This window comes from Bombina bombina, chromosome 3 (assembly GCF_027579735.1).
Source record: "Bombina bombina isolate aBomBom1 chromosome 3, aBomBom1.pri, whole genome shotgun sequence".
Taxonomy (NCBI): Eukaryota; Metazoa; Chordata; class Amphibia; order Anura; family Bombinatoridae; genus Bombina; species Bombina bombina.
In genome coordinates, this window is record NC_069501.1 from 725,477,823 (window position 1) to 725,501,418 (window position 23,596).

The 23,596-nt window shown below is 36.1% G+C and overlaps 1 protein-coding gene across 1 annotated transcript in view; it reads right to left on the minus strand.

Annotated features, from left to right (window-relative positions):
* ALCAM (activated leukocyte cell adhesion molecule) overlaps window positions 1-20,213 on the minus strand; it is a 130,957-nt gene extending 110,744 nt beyond the window's left edge. Inside the window, exon 1 of the mRNA XM_053707544.1 lies at window positions 19,748-20,213. Coding sequence (XP_053563519.1) covers window positions 19,748-19,802 — 55 coding nt within the window. The 5' untranslated portion in view covers window positions 19,803-20,213. The remainder of the gene's footprint in view (window positions 1-19,747) is intronic.
* Window positions 20,214-23,596: the final 3,383 nt, after the last annotated feature.

Here is a 23,596-nt window from a genome sequence, read left to right on the forward strand (position 1 = left end):
TAGTGCAGAATTATATAGCATATTAGTGCTAGCTTTATGTAATCTAATATTCCCTGTGAACTTTTATTAAAAAATTGCGTTTTCCAGACCAGCTCTCTGTGCTCTACTGAGCGGGTCTGTTTTTTACATTGAGCGCATCTGGCCAGCTGTCTAGTCACAGCCCGGCCCGACTGCGCCATTACACTCAGTACAGCTCGCTCCTGCTCTGTCTGAGTATAATGGCGCGGTCGGGCCGGGCTGTGACTAGACAGCTGGCCAGATGCGCTCAATGTAAAAAACAGACCCGCTCAGTAGAGCACAGAGAGCTGGTCTGGAAAACGCAATTTTTTAATAAAAGTTCACAGGGAATATTAGATTACATAAAGCTAGCACTAATATGCTATATAATTCTGCACTATGTACAGCATTACAGGGAGTGCGGAATTATTAGGCAAATGAGTATTTTGACCACATCATCCTCTTTATGCATGTTGTCTTACTCCAAGCTGTATAGGCTCGAAAGCCTACTACCAATTAAGCATATTAGGTGATGTGCATCTCTGTAATGAGAAGGGGTGTGGTCTAATGACATCAACACCCTATATCAGGTGTGCATAATTATTAGGCAACTTCCTTTCCTTTGGCAAAATGGGTCAAAAGAAGGACTTGACAGGCTCAGAAAAGTCAAAAATAGTGAGATATCTTGCAGAGGGATGCAGCACTCTTAAAATTGCAAAGCTTCTGAAGCGTGATCATCGAACAATCAAGCGTTTCATTCAAAATAGTCAACAGGGTCGCAAGAAGCGTGTGGAAAAACCAAGGCGCAAAATATCTGCCCATGAACTGAGAAAAGTCAAGCGTGCAGCTGCCAAGATGCCACTTTCCACCAGTTTGGCCATATTTCAGAGCTGCAACATCACTGGAGTGCCCAAAAGCACAAGGTAAGAAAGGCTGAAAGACGACCACCACTGAACAAGACACACAAGCTGAAACGTCAAGACTGAGCCAAGAAATATCTCAAGACTGATTTTTCTAAGGTTTTATGGACTGATGAAATGAGAGTGAGTCTTGATGGGCCAGATGGATGGGCCCGTGGCTGGATTGGTAAAGGGCAGAGAGCTCCAGTCCGACTCAGACGCCAGCAAGGTGGAGGTGGAGTACTGGTTTGGGCTGGTATCATCAAAGATGAGCTTGTGGGGCCTTTTCGGGTTGAGGATGGAGTCAAGCCCAACTCCCAGTCCTACTGCCAGTTTCTGGAAGACACCTTCTTCAAGCAGTGGTACAGGAAGAAGTCTGCATCCTTCAAGAAAAACATGATTTTCATGCAGGACAATGCTCCATCACACGCGTCCAAGTACTCCACAGCGTGGCTGGCAAGAAAGGGTATAAAAGAAGAAAATCTAATGACATGGCCTCCTTGTTCACCTGATCTGAACCCCATTGAGAACCTGTGGTCCATCATCAAATGTGAGATTTACAAGGAAGGAAAACAGTACACCTCTCTGAACAGTGTCTGGGAGGCTGTGGTTGCTGCTGAATGCAATGTTGATGGTGAACAGATCAAAACACTGACAGAATCCATGGATGGCAGGCTTTTGAGTGTCCTTGCAAAGAAAGGTGGCTATATTGGTCGCTGATTTGTTTTTGTTTTTGAATGTCAGAAATGTATATTTGTGAATGTTGAGATGTTATATTGGTTTCACTGGTAAAAATAAATAATTGAAATGGGTATATATTTGTTTTTTGTTAAGTTGCCTAATAATTATGCACAGTAATAGTCACCTGCACACACAGATATCCCCCTAAAATAGCTATAACTAAAAACAAACTAAAAACTACTTCCAAAAATATTCAGCTTTGATATTAATGAGTTTTTTGGGTTCATTGAGAACATGGTTGTTGTTCAATAATAAAATTAATCCTCAAAAATACAACTTGCCTAATAATTCTGCACTCCCTGTATACAACATTATTTTCTATGTTTACTGGCCCTTTAAATCAACCTTATAAGTCTAACCCACTGGTTTTCAAACCTGTCCTCAGGCCTCCTCAATAGGCCAGGTTTTCAGGATTACCTTGGAGGAGAGCAGGTAACATAACCTTGTTTACTAACCAGTTGATTATTTCACCTGTGCTCCAGTTCAGACATCCTCAAAATGTAGTCTGATAGGGAGGCCTAAGGAAAGGTATGAAAACCAGTGGTCTAACCCATTCGAAACTGAGATTATTATTAGCAGGACATTTCAACAAACTCAATGTGAGAATGAGGGTGGAGAATGGCTGTACCTCAATACAAGTCTGTGAAAATACAGCTCATTTGTATATTGATTGTGAACACATGGCTGTGGTTGGCACTTAAAAACAAACATACAAAAAAAAAAAAAAAAAAAAAAAAAAAGTAATATGTTTTGCTTTAATAGGCCATAATCAGAGTCTATGCTATAGCTTTTTTCACCTTCCAACTTCTACCTGTTGGATAAAGAGTCTATAAATTGCAGTTTTTTAAATCATTCTATTAACAGACATTGTTTGACTACTGATCAGAGCTTCTTGATGCGTTAAGAATAAAACATTTTTTTAGTTAATAGGGAAAATAATAATGGAATAATTTGTTCAATATTAAAAAAACTATTTCATGCGATCATGGTCATTCAAACTATATGTATTAACTATAATGTCTATAGTAAATGAGCATTATCAGAGATATTCCTAAAAGTAGGACCTTTAGCTGACAGTTGTAAGTGATATTCATTGTATCTTCATCCTGAATCATCACTTCCCTGAATAGCACAGAACTCACTAGGAAAAAAGCTTCCACTGTTAGTCCTAACTAAAACACCATTGTACCCAGATTTGGCTTAGCAGGCTTACTGGGGATTTTATTTGCAGAAAATGATACTAGAACATTAATAAAGGAAATGCTACCAGGAATCAATGGCAAGTCCGATAGCATTTCTAGAACATAATACTGAGCTCATCACATGGTTTACAATGTTTAATAAGTAAGAAATAAATGAGGTCACTTTTAAAATAGCTTAAACCCCTCCTTGTCTGCTTAGAGCAGCTAAAACTATACATTTACTCTATTAGTCATACCTTTGATCAAATTAAGGCATTATGTACAGAGGAAATCATTCAGCATGGGTCTGCATTATCCATTGCGATCACAATTTGTATCTGAATTCAATCGTACAGTGGAAAGTATTTTGGACATATCTCTGGCAGAAGTTTAAAAATGATTTGACACATAAAATATTTATCCTATAATATAAAAGGCCAAGTGTGTTTGTCCAAAGCTGTCATGCGCAGAAGAGACTGCTCGAGGACAAACACACCTGGCGATTCTGGGGCCGACGTGCGAGAGAGAAAGAGAGAGTGAAAGAGCGAGAGCGAGACAGTACTGGAAAAAATGGCCCGCGTACATGGGCTTTAGGACTAGTTTAATTATAAATAACTAGTGCCATTTTATTTAGTTACAAATGTAACCCAAGCAAAGTAACTCACGGTAAAATGGAAATTATTATAACCAAACAATTACTGTCTACACGCAGGGGTCGACAAATCAGTTTAAAATTCAGGAGCCAGTAAGAATATTTAGAAGTCAGACAGTGGTATTTGTATATCGATATATGGAAAATAACCCAGATATATGGAAAATAACCAAGAAATATGGAGAGTAACCCTATAAGTTAGGAGCCAGGGGGAAAATTCTAGGAGCCAGTGGCTCCCTGGCTCCTAGGTTTGTCGAGCCCTGGTCTACAGCATTATGTTACATACAATACTAAACCAGCAGTGATAAAAATAAACAGTGGTTGCATTATTACAAAAATATTCACAAATCAGTGATTTAACAAAAGGATTTTTACAAATATGCAAAATGATCAGTACTTAGGCACAAATACCTAGAAGCATACACATATCTCAATGCCACATGAACACTAGGCTCTGTTTGCTCCTTGCCTTGTGTAAACACTCAAATTGATAAAAAAGGCAAAACAAAAACAGACCACCAGATACAATTGGAAAGAAACAGAATTTGCAAAGGTTCATAGAACCTTTGCATATTTTGGATGTCAAAATAAAACTCATGATTCAGATAAAATGTGCAAAACAATGAGTTCTACAGGGCAGCATTGTTTGCAACAATGTTTTACATTCTTACAAACATTGTTGCAAACACTGCTATAATATAGTGCTCAAGAAGTACATTCTTAAAAAGGGATATTAAAGGGACATTAAACACTCATTTTCATATAACTGCATGTAATAGACACTACTATAAAGAATAATATGCACAGATACTGATATAAAAATCCAGTATAAAACCGTTTAAAAACTTACTTAGAAGCTCTCAGTTTGACTCTGCTGAAAAGGTAGCTGGAAAGCCCACTGCAAGTGGGAAATAAGACCCCCCCTCCCCCATCTTTTGCATATGAAAATATCCTTTACACAAATGGGAGCAAGCTGGAGGTAGGTAGCCGACGGTATTCTCATAAAACTTTGGGGCTTTGTTAGGAGTCTGAAAATTAGAGCAATGTTATTTAAAAATAAGCAAAACTATACAAAACGTTATGGGCTATATAAATAGATCTACAAAACATTTATGCAAAGAAAAAAATGAGCGTATAATGTCCCTTTAAACACCTCTTATTTTTGTCTAAAAATTGTGCTTTGTCCCATGCTCCATAGAGAGGCAAAAAAAAGGAAAAATCTGTACCCTATGTTTACAAATTGCCTATACCGGCTGATATGCAGCATTTTCAGGTTACAGAATTTGCTTTTTGGCCTATAAATGAAGAGTGGAACAAACACAATGTAACAACAACAAAAAAAAAAAAAGTGTTTAAAAAGGGACAGTCGGCAAAATTAAACTTTCATGATTAAGATAGGGCATGAGATTTTTCCAATTTACTTTTATTGTCAAGTTTGCTTGTCTTGGTATTTTTGTTGAAAACCTAGGTAGGCTCATATGCTGATTTCTAAACCTTTGAATGCCACTTCTCTCAGTGCATTTTGACAGTTTTTTACAGCTAGACAGCGCTAATGCATGTCTGCCATATAGATAACATTGTGCTTACTCCGGTGAGGTTACCTAGGGGTCAACACTGATAGGCTAAAATGCATGTCTGTCAAAAGAACTGAAATAAGTTCTGCAGAGCCTTAGATACAAGGTAATCACAGAAGTGTATGAATATAACCATGTTGGTTATGCAAAACTGGGGAATGGGTAATAAAGGGATTATCTATCTTTTGAAACAATAAAAATTCTGGAGTAGATTGTCCCTTTAAAATCATATCCAGGAAAGGAGCCAAGTTCAAGAAAGTATACCAAGAAAACAAAGTAGAATTTATATTCTCTATCTGAAACATGAAAGTTTAAGCATTACTTACATATTCCTAAACTAAAACAACATAACTTTTAATATCCATTGGTTTCCATTAAAAAAAAAAAAAAAAAAAAAAAGACCACACCTGATGCACAACTTTGGAAAAAATTAAATATATATATTAAAAAAATCAATGCACACCCACCCATTTGTCATTACCCTTCCTAAACCACACTCTAGATTGCAGATACTGTTTTAGGATTTTGTGTTATAGCAAGGTAGCTAGCCATAACTCCAAGAACACTCTACCCCTACATAAAAAGGGGGGAGTTAAAAAGGGACATTGAAAACTAAATACATTTTATAAAAAAACTTAGTATTGAGGCCATTTCCTGCCTCCTCCTAATCATTTGTACCATAATGTTAAATCTGGATATCATTGCATTCCAGTTCTGACTTGTTTGCACATGTGCAGCAACTCTACTTTAGATACCTGCAGTTAAACCTAGGTTCCAAAATTGCAGCACCCATAAAGGCGGAAGTGTGCTGTATTGAAAAACTTTTTCCCCTTCAATGAGTTCCCATTGACCCTTTACCGTTATTTTTTCCATTTGAAATAGCTAATTTCTACCCGATTAAAACACTACATATAATACAAACTTCAATACGGCAGTATTGGAGATTATATATACACACAAAAAAATAAAAACAAATCAGCCTCTCAACAGGGGTTGAGAGAGAGCCCAATCATCAACATTTCAAGGCTGATCAGTGCTGCAGGGGTTTAGAAAGTGACAGTCTAGTCCAGACTTTTATTGTTTAAAAAGATTTATAATCCCTTTATTACCCATTCCCCTGTTTTGCACAGCCAACATTGTTATATTAATATATTTTTTACCTCTGTGATTACCTTGTTTCTAAGCCTCTGCAGACTGCCCCCTTATTTAAAGGGACATGCCACCCACATTTTTTCTTTTTTGATTTAGAAAGAGAATGCAATTTTAAACATCTTTCTAATTTACTTATATTATCTAATTTGTTTTATTCTCTTGATATTCTTTGATGAAAAGCATATCTAGATATGCTCACTAGCTGCGGATTGGTTGCTGCACATAGAAGCTTCATGTGATTGGCTCACCATGTGCATTGCTTTTTCTTCAACTAAGGATATTTAAAAAATGAAGCAAAATAAATAATGGAAGTTAATTGTAATGTTGTTTAAATTTTTATTATCTATCTGAATCATGAAAGAAAGATTTTGGGTTTAGTGGCCCTTTAAATTCTTATGACAGACTTGCATTTTAGCTAATCGGTGCCCTCTTAAAGGGACAGTCAAGTCCAAAAAAAACACCTTTCATTTTTCAAATAGGGCATGTAATTTTAAACAACTTTCCAATTTACGTTTATCAACAATTTTGCTTTGTTCTCTTGGTATTCTAGTTGAAAGAAAACCTAGGGAGGCACATATGATAATTTCTAAGCCCTTGAAGGCCGCCTCTATTTTATTTACTTTTCACAGCAGGGGAGAGCAAGCTCATGTAGGCCATATAGATAGCATTGTGATCATGCTAGTGGCAGACACTGCACTAATTGGCTAAAATGCAAGTCAATAGATAATAACTAAAAGTCATGTGATTAGGGGCAGTCATAAGATGCTTAGATACAAGTTAGTCACAGAAGTAAAAAGTGTATTATAACTGTGTTGGTTTTGCAAAAAACTGGGGAATGGGTAATAAAAGGGATTATCTATCTTTTTAAACAACAGAAATTCTGGTGTTGACTGTCCCTTTAAGTAACTCAACAGGCATGAGCACACACAAACTAACGCCCTTTAGCTGTGAAAACTATAAAAAGGCATTCAGATAAGAGGTGACCTTCAAAGGCTTAGAAATTAGCATATGAGTTTAAGTTTAAAGGGACAGTCAAGTCCAAAAAAACAACTTGTGTTTTAAATAGGGCATGTAATTTTAAACAACTTCCAAATTAATTTCATCACCAATTCTGCTTTGTTCCCTTGGTATTCTCAATTTGCATAAATGTTTTGTAGATGCTCCATTTATATAGCCTATAGAGCTTTTTTTTTTTTCTTCTTTTTTTTTAAAAAAAAGTATAGTTTTGCTTATTTTTTAAATAACATTACGCTGATTTTCAGACTCCTAACCAAGCCCCAAAGTTTTAGGAGAATACTGATGTATATCTACTCAAGCTTGCTCCTGTTTGTGTAAAGGGTCTTTTCATGTGCAGAGGAAGGGGAGAGGGTCTGCTTTTTTTGCTATAGAACCACTTTCAGTGTGTGTTCCAGTTAACATTTTCAACAGTGCTAAACTAGGAGCTTCTAAGTAAGTTTTTAAACAGTTTTATACTGGATTTTTAGATCAGTATCTGTGCATATTCTTCTTTATAGTAATGTCTATTACATGCAGTTATATGAAAATTGGTGTATACTGTCCCTTTAACTATCTTACTCTACTCCTTCCAATCTCTCTTTTTACCCTCCCCCTTCTCTCTCATACATATCTGCTCTTAACACTCTTTTCCCTCTCTCATATATATCTCTTCACTCTTTTTTTCCCCCTCCATTCTCTATTAACTCTACCTTCTTCTCCATTTTCAATTTTCCTCTCCTAACTCTCTCTCTGCCCAGTTTACTCTCTCAGAAGTTACAGTCTAAGCACTAATGGGGTCCCTACAGCTCTAGACAAATAACATATGCTTGCAGTTTCAAGGCTATATAATATCCCTTTAGATAATAGTTTTAGCACATAGCACAAAATGTGTGTATGTCAGTGCTGCAATAGGAATGCACATTCTGCAAATACAATGTGCCAACTTTGCTATTTACAACATGCCACAAGACTTCAAAATCAACATTCACTAACTCACTTTCACTGGCCAATGGCTGGTGGAAATTTTGAGATCCATAGATATATATCTGGTCTGATGAAGGGGTTAAGGCCCCGAAACATTACTTTGCAATAAAAGGATTATAATTACTTTAAATCCAGTGAGTGTGTATATATATATATAGTAAAGCAGTTATGGATCCCACGGACGGACTCCGTGTTGCAGCAAGGACCCAAATGAAGCAGGCACACAGGTTTTTTCAAAAACACTCCGGTTTATTGGCAAAGTGGATTACCAAACGTTTCGGCTCACACACGAGCCTTTGTCAATGGTGTACAAAACCATTGACAAAGGCTCGTGTGTGAGCCGAAACGTTTGGTAATCCACTTTGCCAATAAACCGGAGTGTTTTTGAAAAAACCTGTGTGCCTGCTTCATTTGGGTCCTTGCTGCAACACGGAGTCCGTCCGTGGGAGAGATAGATATAGATAGATATAGATAGATAGAGATAGATAGAGATAGATAGAGATAGATAGAGATAGATAGAGATAGATAGAGATAGATAGAGATAGATAGAGATAGATAGAGATAGATAGAGATAGATAGAGATAGATAGAGATAGATAGAGATAGATAGAGATAGATAGAGAGAGAGAGATAGAGAGAGATAGAGAGAGATAGAGAGAGATAGAGAGATAGAGAGATAGAGAGATAGAGAGATAGAGATAGATAGATAGAGAGAGAGAGTTTAGGAGTGGAACAGCACATCATCCAGAACGGACCGGGTACACATCCCATGACCCACAAACAGGCTCAGCTTTGTTTGCTATCGCACTCACATGAAGCTACATGTATCTATATAAAATGGTAAGGAGGTAAGAACCTCTTATTCCTCACTTTTTTATCATATTGTTATTCTACATTTTGCTCTCTGAATATGTAGTTGAATTTAACCAATCACCCCTAATATGTAAAAGAACACTAATTCCCCATACCAATTTCTCCTTTCCACAAGCTCTCAATTTATGCAGTGCATTAGTTTATTTCAGTAAATGCACACAGCTGTACACCCTAAAAAGGCAAATAGCAAAAATAAGAGAATGTCTAGAAAACCAAAGGGTTCAGTTAACACAATATGGAGGCATGTGAAGACTAAAGATTCTAAGCTTTTAAAGCTAGTCATCAGTTTTTTCCTTTCATTGCTGGTGTTGTACCTATTTTAATTGTAATACATTTAACAGCTTTTAAATGTCACTGAATATATTTAATTAATCAGACTAAAGTAGAATGATCATTTTATCTATAAATAACTGTAGCTACCATTCTAAAGTCAGCTTTAAAAATCTAGATAGAAGACTTATTTAAAATGTTCAATACAATAAACAACTTGATTTTAAAGCCACTCAGCGCACATTAATGTCCCTGATCAATTTATCACACTTTTTAGAGACTTGGCAAATTAACACTCCTGCACATCTAAAGATGTTTAGTTACAACTGTCACATTAGCTTAGAGATGTGGTTCACAACCTTTTCAGTAATGTGGCACAAATTCAACGAGAAATCATTCCATGGCCCACCTACTTTTCTGTTGAATCAACTTCCAATAGATGTCAAATTTGCATATATTTAATGCACTTGCTGTTTCCCAAGGGGGCTTTGTAACTCTGTATACACAATTGCATACTAAGCTAGAAAGAAATGTATTAATACAGGGCTTGTCTCGTATGCCAGCTATGATAAATTAGTATGTCTGGTTTATAACTTTTTTTTATCCAATTTTAAGCAACTTTCTAATTTACTCCTATTGTCAATTTTCTTCATTCTGTTATCCTTATTTGAAAAGCAAGAATGTAAGTTTAGGAGCCAGCCCATTTTTGGTTCAGCACCTGGGTTGAGCTTGGTTATTGGTGGCTAAATGTACATTTTCAAGTTCAAAATGTATCTGCGTTGAGAAATTTTTAATTAATACTACCTTAAATCAAAGCTGCACTGCGATTCTTCTCTTTTAGTACATTAAATGGATCATTAGGAACAAATTAAAGGGGAGAACATTTTAGGGTAAATTGGCTCTTTAAGTAACAGTTGTGTGTATAAAGAGAGATAAGAAAGAGGTCCTCCTGCGGAATCAGTCCATTTCAATAGGCATATTCTTTAGAAAAATGGGCAATGACTTCAAATCAGCAAAAAGCTATTTCAACCACAAAAAGGAACCTAAATGAGCAATTTCCAAAATATTTTAATATTCTGTAGCTGGTAACAATCCATAGGGAAAAAACAACTGGCACTTTGCTATAGTGGTGATGTTGCGCCTGGTGTGTGTGTGCTGGCTCACGATGTTCATAGCTCAGTCAGAAATGGATTTCTGGGCTTGTCAAGCACTTTTTTAAATTAATGATAGAAAACTACTAGTTAAATGCCAATGTAATGTGTTTGCATAGGTTTTGTACGTAATTTATTTATAACTCATCATTAAAGGGACACTGAACCCACATTTTTTATTTCGTGATTGATAGAGCATGCAATTTTAAGCAACTTTCTAATTTACTCCTATTATAAATTTTTATTCATTCTCTTGCTATCTTTATTTGAAAAAGGCACCTAGGCTTTTTTTTTTTATTCAGAACTCTGGACCGCACTTTTTTTTTAATTAGTGGATGAATTTATCCACCAATCAACAAGGACAACCTAGGTTGTTCACCAAAAATGGGCCAGCATCTAAACTTACATTCTTGCATTTCAAATAAAGATACCAAGAGAATGAAGAAAATTTGATAATAGGAGTAAATTAAAAAGTTGCTTAAAATTTCATGCTGTATCTGAATCACAAAAGAAAAACTGTGGGTTCAGTATCCCTTTAAGGTGTATTTGGAGACAAAAAGTAAAGTCAGCAGAATTATGCAGTAGTTTCTGCTCCACGCTTTGGAAGTTCACATGGAAGGCCAAAGCAGTTGGCATGAAAAACTGAGATGTAATTTAACATTTCTACTGCCATTATGTTATACTGGCATTGTCAAAATTCATTACACTAGCTTAATTTGCAAACACAACATTTTGACTGCCAGTGCTACTGTTTCACATACATGTGCCCAGATTCAAAGAAAATGTACCAATTTATAGATACCAGAAATATCGTAAAAGCTGAGTGATAAAGATTGATGGTGGAAATGCAAGAGTTGTGAAGTGCAGGATAACTGAAGGAGAGGAAATAACCAACATTATTTGTCCCCTTATTCCATTTTCTTTTTGAAGTATATTTTTAGTGATTAAAAAAACAAAGAAAAAAAACAACAACATCAAGAGCAATTATCTTCTATGAAACTAATGAACTTATGTACTTATTTTTTGTTACTATAATTGCAATATAATTTGTAACTTTGTTTTAACTTTTATTCAATCAAAATAAATATAAACAAGTAAAAAATACTTATTTCTTGAGCTCCCTTACTTGACATGTATAACAATCTTAGAATCCAGAAAGAACATTGTAGCTGCCTATTTTAGACGAGTGTTCTGGAATAGATATATGTAAAATTCTTCATGGTTCCCATGGTTTAAAAGCCGGTCTATAAATACACAGTTGCAGCCATGGTGAATGTACAAACAGGCATAACTTTGGATTACAATAATAAATAGGGTTCATATTCCATATAGTCATTCAGATTGGTCAATTACAATGAAAGTGGAAAGTGAAAACAACATGAAAAGTCTTTAGATATTTCAAGTTTAAATAGTGTGTACTATATACATATTATTTTTTTTTTTTATTTATATTTGTGTAAATCAAAAAGTTATAGTGATGTTATTCTGACTGGAACGTTCAAGGGAACAGATTGCATTAGAAAACTTTTTTAGTTTTTAACTTCAAAAGGGTATAGTTTCTAAGGACAGTCTGTGAATATATTTCAGCTGTGTCTATTTTGTAATGTGACATTATGAAACGGTAAACTGCTTTCAAGTTTGATGACAGGCCAGATCAGGGGTAAAGAAAGTTACTCCTGGGCTTTAATGCACAATGTATTTAAAGGACCATTAAACTTGACATCTCAAAAACATACAAAATGTTTCATTATTGCAAGTGAAACATTATTACAATAAACATTCATTATTTAAATTTGTTGCATTTTGCTGTAAAATATAACTAAAAAATGTGCTTGTTTCACTTTCTCCCAGGAAAATTTAGGCTAATACTTTTAGGCAATTTATGCAATCTTTCGTTTACTCCATCCTCCCCCCTAAGATTCTCAGCAGTCACGTTAGTAAAAGGTGGATTATCAGTTTTGCATCAACAATCATGATAGGAGAAGCATTCTTTGCAATAGTAACTAAGTTGAATCAGTGCTAAACCACCTTAACCCCTTCCCACCCAGAACAAAGTACTGATGTAAACAAATATATTATAAAGTGAAATCACGCGATCTCGTTCAGCTACCCAAGTGCTGAACTAAAAATAGGCCGGCTCCTAAGCTTAAAGGGACAATGAACCAAATGTTTTCTTTCGTGATTCAGATAGAGCATGCAATTTTAAGCAACTTTCTAATTTACTCAAATTATCAAATGTTCTTCATTCTCTTTGTATCTTTATTTGAAAAGCAAGAATGTAAGTTTAGATGCCGGTCCATTTTTGGTGAAAAACCTGGGTTGTCCTTGCTGATTGGACAGCACCAATAAAAAAAGCTGTCCATGGTTCTTAACCAAAAATTGTCTGCCTCCTTAGCTTAGATGCCTTCTTTTTCAAATAAAGATAACAAGAGAATGAAGAAAAATTAATAGGAGTAAATTAGAAAGTTGATTAAAATTGCATGCTCTTTCTGAATCATGAAAAAAAAATGTGGGTTTACTTTCCCTTTAAGTGATAACTTAATAGAAAATAAAACTGCTTGAATTCAAAAAGCTGAAAGCTTCTTACGTGGCTTCTTTAAAAACCAACAACAATTCTACCTAGCGCGCGTGTGTGTATATATATTATATATATATATATACACACACACATATATACAGTGGATATAAAAAACAATGAGACAAAGATAAATCATTTCAGAACTTTTTCCACCTTTAATGTGACCTATAAACTACGCAACTCAATTGAAAAACCAAACTGAAATCTTTTAGATGAAGGGAAGTAAAAATAAAAAAATAAAATATGGTTGTATAAGTGTGCACACCCTTAAACTAATACTTTGTTGAAGCAACTTTTGATTTTATTACAGCACTCAGTCTTTTTGGGTATGAGTTTTTCAGCATGGCACATCTTGACTTGGCAAGATTTGCCCACTCTTCTTTGCAAAAACACTCCAAATCTGTCAGATTGTGAGGGCATCTCCTGTGCACAGCCCTCTTCAGATCACCCCACAGATTTTCGATTGGATTCAGGTCTGGGCTCTGGCTGGGCCATTCCAAAACTTTAATCTTCTTCTGGTGAAGCCATTCCTTTGTTGATTTGGATGTATGCTTTGGGTCGTTGTCATGCTGAAAGATGAAGTTCCTCTTCATGTTCAGCTTTCTAGCAGAAGCCTGAAGATTTTGTGCCAATATTGACTGGTATTTGGAACTGTTCATAATTCCCTCTACCTTGAATAAGCCCCAGTTCCAGCTGAAGAAAAACAGCCCCAAATCATGATGCTGCCACCACCATGCTTCACTGTGGGTATGGTGTTCTTTTGGTGATGTGCAGTGTTGTTTTTGCGCCAAACATATCTTTTGGAATTATGGCCAAAAAGTTCAACCTTGGTTTCATCAGACCATAACACCTTTTTCTCACATGCTTTTGGGAGACTTCAGATGTGTTTTTGCTCAATTTAGCTGGGCGTGGATGTTATTCTTCATAAGAAAAGGCTTCTGTCTTGCCGTCTATGAAGAATATGGGAGATTGTTGTCACATGTACTACACAGCCAGTACTTGCCAGATATTCCTGCAGCTCCTTTAATGTTGCTGTAGGCCTCTTGGTAGCCTCCCAGACCAGTTTTCTTCTCGTCTTTTCATTAATTTTGTAGGGACATCCAGTTCTTGGTAATGTCACTGTTGTGCCATATGTTCTTCACTTGATGATGACTGTCTTCACTGTGTTCCATGGTATATCAAGAAATGCATTGGAAATTCTTTTGTACCCTTCTCCTGACTGATACCTTTTAACAATGAGATCCCTCTGATGCTTTGGAAGCTCTCTGCGGACCATGGCTTTTGTGTAGGATGCGACTAAGAAAAACCTACTAGAAAAGCTGAACTTTATTCAGGGTTAATCAAAGGCACTTTAAATTATGGCAGGTGTGTGATGACTTATTTAACATGGTTTTGAATGTGATTGCTTAATTCTGAACACAGCTACATCTCCAGTTATAAGAGGGTGTGCACACTTATGCAACCACATTATTTTAGGTTTTTTTTGTTCACTTCAGTTTTTTTTTCAATTGAGTTGTACAGTTTATAGGTCACATTAAAAAGGTGGAAAAAGTTCTGAAATGATTTATCTTTGTCTAATTTTTTTACATCACAGAAACCTGACATTTTAACAGGGGTGTGTAGACTTTATATCCACTGTGTGTATGTCTGTGTATATGTACATACATACATACACACATATACAAACACATTATGTTTAGTTGTATGTAATGAAACAAGTACAATATGTGTTCATTCTTTATTTACCCCCACCCCCTTTTTTGTTATTTAGCTCTAAAAAAAATTGTGGATTTTCTCATTCTTAGAACTGGAAATGCACCCTGCTGACTTTTAAGGCTAACCTTGCTACACAAGTTAATTAGCTTTACTGAATTGCAATTGAACTGATAATCTTACATTTTTGAAGAGTTTGCCAAAAAAAAAAAAAAAAAAAAAAGCCAGGTGGAGGAGGTAACAACACACTAAGGGGTGGATTTATCATGCTGCGGCAGACAGGGGAGTACATATGCGTCCCTGTCTGCAGCAGCTCGCCTCAGGCGGGCTGAATTCCGCTGCCAGAATTCAGTATTGCACAAGAACGCCATTTTGCGGGCAGGAGCTGTCAATCTCCCCAGTCGGACATTATACACATTGATAAATTTATTAAAATTGTATATATTAAAATCGATTCATGATCTACTTTTTAAATGACATTTTTATATTTTTGTATGTTGCATTCATAAGGTGTAGTGAGATCCTTTGTGCATATTCAGTATAGAGCCTTTTAAGTACATAAAAACTATCAGAGTTTACTATCAAATTTATTATTAAACTCTTTATTAATTTCTACTTTTAACACTTTATTTATATCACATATCTCAATAGTACATCTGGTACAAATATAATTTCTCTCCATGGTAATAGCGATCTCAGCGCTCCTATCCTCTCCCATTTTTTGTGAATTTCTTTTGTATAGTCTGGATGGAAACTTTATGGGGAAAGGAGCTTTTACCTACCAGCGCAGGGAGAATATATCTTGTAAAAATAGATTGAAATTCGCCACCTTATAGGTGGTGAAAGGTTAGGGAAGCAGCGGTCTGATGACCGCTGCTTGTTAAATACAGACTGCAGGTTCTCTTGTGAGAAACTGTAGTTATAGGGGGTCGAAAGTCTTGCGAAACCTTTGATAAATCGACCCCTAAACTATGTCAGTGAATGGGGTAGACGAGAGGTGGCTTTTACAAGGTTCTTCTTAGGCCCCATCTTTCCTTTTATACTGGAAAGAAAGTTATATTTTTACCAGGAGATATAAGCACATCCTCTATTTTGCCCCACAAGACATGTGTTCCCTTTTCATCCTTATCTAGTTTCTATAGTCTTAAAGGGACACTGAACCCCAAAAAAATATTTTGTAATTCAGATAGAGTGTGCAATTTTAAGCAACTTTCTAATTTACTCCTATTATCAATTTTTCTTCATTCTCTTGCAATCTTTATTTGAAAAATAAGGCATCTAAGCTTTTTTTGGGGTTCAGAACTCTGGACAGCACTTTTTTATTGGTGGATGAATTTATCCACCAATCAGCAAGGACAACCCAGGTTGTTCACCAAAAATGGGCCGGCATCTAAACTTACATTCTTGCATTTCAAATAAAGATACTAAGAGAATGAAGAAAATTTGATAATAGGAGTAAAATAGAAAGTTGCTTAAAATTTCATTCTCAATCACGAAATATTTTTTTTGAGTACAGTGTCCCTTTAATCTAGTCTCTCCTGCTGACACAATGAATATTAAACTTATTTGATGTGACCCCAACAGGTTTAAAGCTCTGTGAAAACATTTTAAAACAGAGATTTTTACAGCAGAACATCTTCCTATATGATATATATAGGCTAATTTAGTACTCAGTCTTTATGACAGCATTATGCATATCCCACACAATTAGAATCATTTTTTTTTAGTTCCCCTCAATTTTCTTTGGTAAATGTATCCAATGAACCATTCCTTTGGTTACTTATTGCTGAACTTGAGACACTTTCTTGAATATTTATTGACTTTTAATAATATTGGCTACATATGAGGCCATGATAGTTTTATAAAACAAATGGCTTAATAAAAAAACAAAGTATACCAAATAACTATTACACAGATAATATACTACCCAATTTGTAACTGCACATCACAGTATTTTATTAAAGAACTTTACTGATCCTAACAATCCATAAAATTAAATAAAACAACAATATCCCACTGTAACAATCAATTTGTGACCAGCATCTTTTTTTGTTCAACATGTGAAATTCCAAGTGATACAACTAATCTCCACTAGTTGGCACTATTATTACAGGATACAAATTATTGTTAGAAAACATAACAGAAACAACATTGTTATTTTGTATTTTTTTTTCTCTATTACAAAATATCAACTGAAATTATATGCAGAAAATATACACTAACAAACATTATTGAACTGAAGTTTCAAACACTATCTATATCTATTTATTATAGTATATTATGATAAAACAAATATTAGTCCAATTGAGTCAACACAAGTTGAAGTTCTTGAAAGATACAATCAATTCACAATATGAAGATACTTATCAGTTTTTAAATAAGCACTTTATTCCATTATAGTGCAGACAGGTTGAGAGCTTAAAAAACTGAAAGCTGAAGTAATAAATATGATCACACATGCAAGAAATGCTGTGAATTTTAAATACAGAGAATAGTGTGTTGTTGCAGTATATGGTCTCAGCACAGACTTTCTTTAAAGACAGGTTTATAAATCATTTAAATGAAAGTTAGTTTAATATCATTCTCAATATTGTTTGAAATCTCTGTTGTAATAAGCTGAATTTAGAAAAGTACTTTCAGCAATGTACTAGTGTAATGAACAAAAAGGTATAATATTTAATGTAGTGTTTTATATTTTAGTCAATTTAAAAAGTCTTATTTTTAGACATAGGTTTATAAAACACTGAAAATTAGCAAATATATTAATTACATTTTCTACATTACCTCTTTGAAGTCTTCTGAGAACCTGACACTTAACCCTTTCCAAAGTCTAATTTACACTATAGCTGTAGGCATTATTCTAAACCAGAAAAACAACTTTGAAAACCTATTTCTTCGTTTCCGTTGCTCTTTTGTTTGAACAGTCTTAAAATACCTTCTAACTGAGCCAAGAAATGTAAAGCAAATAACTTCTGTGTGTGGTAGCCAGAAGTGCAAATGTTAGACTTCTAGGCAGGAAAAATAATTAGACAAAAAGCCCATAAGGGCAAAGAAGAAATCAGGATAGGAAATATAGAATATGAAACAAGTACCATTTTAGATTAAGGAAAAAAAATGTTACATGTAACCCTTCCACCAGCAATGCTGAAGAAAACATTTCGTTTTAGGCAATTTCTCAGCCATAAAAAAAATGCTTGACATGTTTCAACAAGAGGGCCAAGCTTGTCTGTGCCATGCACATGATAAAGCAAAACAAACCATTATCTTAAAGGTTGAGCAAATTATCCAGCTGTGAGGTACCCATTTCAAATAAAAATGTTATCACTGCTTTTTTTCTACAAAAACAATGTAATGTATCTGGGGACTTGGAACAACTTTAAATAGACATGAAAGCAGAATTTAAATGTCAATGTATAGGAGAGAGTGTGCATTTTTTCACTTTACTTCTTTCATCAAAATGTATTATGTTCTCTTGGAGTCATTTGTAGACAGCCATATCTAGGTATGCTCAGGAGCAGCAATGCACTACACTACTGGAAGCAAGCTGGTGACTGGTAGCTACACACTTTTGCCATTGGCTCACCAGATGTGTTAATTTAGCTCCTAGCAGAGCACTGCTGCTCTGGAGCAGATATTAACTTTCTATTTTACCTGATTGTATGGATTTAACACAAGCAAGAATGCAATAATAAATTATTTCAACACTTTAGAGCATTTTGTTGTTGGATTTGTGTGTCACTTTAAGAAAGAATGTTATCTACCCTCAGTGTTGGTCCTTATTTACAAATCACTCACTTGGTAAACACTACACTGTAACCAGGCCACTTGGACAGAGCTATCATGAAAAAAAATAAACGTTTGTCAAACACAGCTGGGTTCATTCTAGAAGCATCAAGTGCTTGCGACTTGCATGATACAGAGATCTACGTGTGTGGGTTAAAATTAGAAGAGGCAAAAAGAACAGCAGATAAAAACTGGAAATAAATCAGATTGCTGGATAACTCTTGTGAGAACAAACAGCGCGCTAACCCATGAAAACAAAACCTAGACAGTTATGGGTGTGTGAAAGAATAATGATATCTCTGAGGGAGGGGTCTTCTGGGTGACAAAAGGTAGAAACTTTAATTTGCTGAGGGAACAAAGGCAACTTCTGTTGACTCCCCTCGGGCAGTGCCGATAACATTATATGAAGTCACAGATTTATCACAAAGCTGGTGCTTAGGCGCTAACCTTGTAAATGGACATTAACCTACTGGTTTCTAGAGCCATACGCCCTCTGTGGTAGCCAAAGCGATAAAACCCAACTAGTGTCCATTAAGATGGTAAATTGTGGAAACTTAAAAAATCTCCATTGATGTTAATAGAGATAAATTATTTTATCACTGGTTTCCACAACTTACCACCTCAATGGAAACGAGCCCTATAATAGAGCAACTACTGTGTTATAGGTCATGGGCAACACAACAACTTGCTTAATTAGGGTCAATAATTAAAAAAAATACCCAATGAGCCAAACCTAATGTTAAATGCGCTTTTAACAAAACAAACTTTGCAGTTTAAATAAATAGCAATGAAGATCAGATGAAAAAACAAATATATATATATATATATATATATAAAACCAGACGCATACTCCATGGTCAAGATACACCTATAGCCTATATAGAAATATTATGACTTAATTAATCCATTGCATAATTAGTGGCCGGTTCACATACAGTTAGATGCACTATTAAAAGCGTTTATCTTTAAATTGCAGATATGGAAAAGCTGTTGAACCCCGAAAGAACGCCAGGTATTGATATCTGAGAATTACAATTGGATCCATAAAAGGCACCGTCTGGCTGGCACAATATTAATAGACGCACATATGGTAAATCAGACTTTACGCTCTATAAAACTTTAGTTACGTAGATCCTGTAGCTATAATGCAGCATTGCCCTTGCTGTATGATGCATGGGCTGCGCACAAGACACGGGCACTTTACCTGTCCTCAGGGTGGCCGCACATAGCACGCACACGGCCAGTAGAATCCTCGCCATGCCCCGACAATCCCAGCTCGCTATCAGTTCACTCCCAGGCAAGGCTGAGCGTAGTAACGGGGCACCTGTGGCTCCCGTGTCCAGATATGATCACCTGGCAGCAATTCCAACGCTACGCCACAGGTTCCCCAGAAACCAGAGCTGTAACCACTGTCACCCAGAAGCCCAATGGCAGGAGGTACAACACCAACAAAAGTCCGCAGAGATCCTGGAGAGCCCAAGTTGTAGCCGGGAACAGGACAAGTTATTAGAGATGCGCACCGAAGGGTATCTCCTCTCAGCAGGATAGAGATGCTGTCCAGCGGCTGCAATACAAGGTGAGACACACAGGGAAGCTCCGTCCCTCAGCCGCCGGTTCTTCTGACTGACTCTCTCTCAGATGACGGTTCGTTCTCCTACTTTCCCCCTCCCCTCACACTCCCTCCTCTCTAACCACGGCTATCCGACCTAGCTGGAGCGAGCTATCCAGTCAATGCGCGCCCCCCGAGAAGAAGGCGCGCCCCTGAATCAGTGCGCGTGCCCGTCATTACCTCCAGCGGTGCAAAATAGAGTGGAAGGTGCGGTGGGCACATTGCCAACCTACAGACTTGTCCAAATAGTACCAGAGTAGTTTAATTGTGTATTTAACTGTGTAGTGACACACCTGGAAACCTTTTTTTACTAAATTGTTGCGTTTACAGATTTTTAAAAATGTCTGCACTGGACTAGTAATAATTACTAATATGCTGGCACAGTAGTATTGTACAGAAACACATCTGAACCAACGCATTGTATGGCTCTCATCCCATGTGCAGCAAAACACTTTGCATTATTACACGTTACTTGGCGTGAGCGCGCGCAGTGTACCAGCAGGTGACTGGCTGCTGTCCTCCTCGTGGCGCTGCAGGACTTCAAATTTCAAAATACTAAAACTAGAGCTGGGGGAAGGTGCTCGCGGTGGCGCGGGGCAAGTTGAAGAGCAGACCTCACGTGCCCTTTTGCTAACAATGGGTCGGTCCGGCGCGTTCGCGACCACTCTAGCAACACAAACTATCATCAACGTTTCACACAAAATAAACACGAGGGGGTCAGAATAGGACAGGCGTGGCGCTACCCAATCGTATACCCCGAAAAGTTATTACAGCTTCGTGTCTGTGCTTGAAGTGTAGTTGGGGGCATGTCGTGAATGATTGGAGGAATACACAAGGCATCTACGGAAAAAATGATTTTGTTCGTCTCAAGTAATTCATTTACAACTCCAAGCTGTGTTTGCCGCCGTAAAGTAAAATAAAAGAATATTGCTTTGTGAGTATGCTAAACCAGCATATAATAGTGTAGAGTCTCTGGCACTGATTTCCAGTGCTTCCAGCATTTCACAGCAGCTGTACTGTGTAGAGCAAATGCGAATCAATAAATGGGTTCATTGCCAGGAGCAACAGGTGCTTCACCAGGGGAAGCGTTGCCTTGCTTTTAACTTTTACACTTGACTGTTCATCTGGGCTCAATGTAGCACTTATACTTCACCTTTTCTTTTTATTACACCCACTATCAAATGCACCCATCCCCTTGCAGAGATTACTCTCACTGCTTTTTCACTCAAATGGATCCGCAAGATGCACTGTTTTACTTAGAACAAAATGCTCTTCTGCCAGAACTCTCCCTCAATGCTGTCTGTTACAAGACCTCTGTTTATCACACAGTAACAAGGATGGGCACATTCCTAAAAGCTGACATACTGACCAACAGTGAGAGTATAAAACCACACACATATTTATTGCTGTAGTCTATTTGTAAAGTTATCATTTATTCCACAATACAATGGACTCAAATAGATGAATATATCAGAATTTATTCACACATATTTTTCTTTTTAGTCAGTGAAGATTACCATCACCAATCTTTTATTTTAACAACATACTTTAAAAAGGAAAAAATAAAACAGTGATGTAGCATTTGTATTTCAGAAGACTTTCATCAAGAAAGGTTATTCTGGCCCATTCATTTGCAAAGAGAGAATTGTTTTAGTCCCACTCAAACCCTCCGGCAGCAAATACTAATTAATGAAACTGATGTCCCTAAAAGGATTTGTATTGATGCTGGACTAAAGATTGCTGTTACATGTTATTCTAGTGATATTTAGCATGATATCACATTGCCTGCCTTATGCATATCAGACCTATTTCACCATCTGACCTACACAGTTTTGCTCTCCCAAGATCTAGTGCTGGGGGAGAGGTCATACAGAGTTCCCTTGTTTGAGAGGCTTTTCTGAGACAATGAAGAGTTTTATTTAGGATGAGTGGAGAGGGGGATTGTTTACTATCTCTACATTCGCCAGGGGCACTTGTGTAAAGCATGATTACTTTGTGAGCTTGGCCAGTAATACATATTATATTGTAGCACATTAAAAGTGATCTTATAGTAAAATGACCACTGATCTAACACCAGTCATGTATTTTAAGGCATTTGATGTTTTAAACTCACTGTCGTATTCTAAAACAATGTTTAGCAACATTTTTTTATGAGCATAATAAATGAGTACTGTATTTTTACTAAAGCAACAGCCGTAAACGTATTATTGTGAAAGAGTTGTGTAAAAATGCAAAACATAAATAAATACAGAAATAATATATTTGTTGTTTAGGTCTTGAAAGTGCATTCAGCTAGCTCAAATAGCACACTGTTTCCTTTTACATGCAATGTCTCTACTAGAAAAGTGATTTGGGAGAAAACTATAGGGAGTGGTCTTTACAGTAGTTCAATTTAATGTGAATTTTCAAGAAGAATCAATTGAAATAATAGCTGCAGTATTTTAATTAAAATAACAGATGATTACAACATTTAAAAAAACAAACAAAAAAACAATGGAGTTAGGATATCATGGTCCTATTGCATTTTTGTATCAGAGTTTGCGCTTTCTTTTTGGTATTGCCCACATTTAATTATAAAACCAATTAGTTAAATATAAATTAGAAAGTAATTATACAAAAAATAAATAGAAAAGATGGGTGATGGGAGCTGGTATTATCAGGGCTGTACTGGGACCAAAAATAGGCACCCAGGCATTTTAAGGATGAGCAGCCCACTCACACCCATTTGTTATATAAACCCAAAGCTGACAAATATAATGAACTTCTACGATTTACCAAAACATGAAATGGGTAACATCCTTATGTCACTGTATTTTGTAAATTGGTTGTAATTAAATAGTAAAAAGTAAATATAATAATAAAAAAAGGAACCTATTGCAGTTTACATTTAAATTAGGAATAACGCTTATTGCTCATCTGCCTGTGTGGTCGTAGTTACTCAAAGGGTTGTCACTGCATCATTCCCAAATAATAATTCTGACAACTTGGCGGGGGTAAGGCAATGGGCCCCCATCCAACAATTGGCCCCGGCCTTACAGGTTCGCTGTATGCCGTATATGCCGTATCCTCAGTTTGGGCCTGGGTGTTATTAACACTTAGCTACATAATTATCTATTATTTTAGAACATAAAACATTTAGCAATCTTCTTTGGTGCTATTGTCAGTCAAGAAAAGGTGCTTCTAACTCCCAGGGGTGCTTTTATATTTCATAAATTGTTGTTTTAAGATAAGTATAAACATTTATTGTAATTATGGGCTGATGATTTCACATAAGCAGTATTCTACAGCTTTATATAATTTGGTGGCACTTTATGATTAATGAAAAACATATTACTGCTTCCATACAATACACTGTTATTAGTTAAGAATATGGTCTTCAAATGTATGTTCTATTGCGTTTTCAAATATATATATATATATATATATGTAACATTATTTTGATAA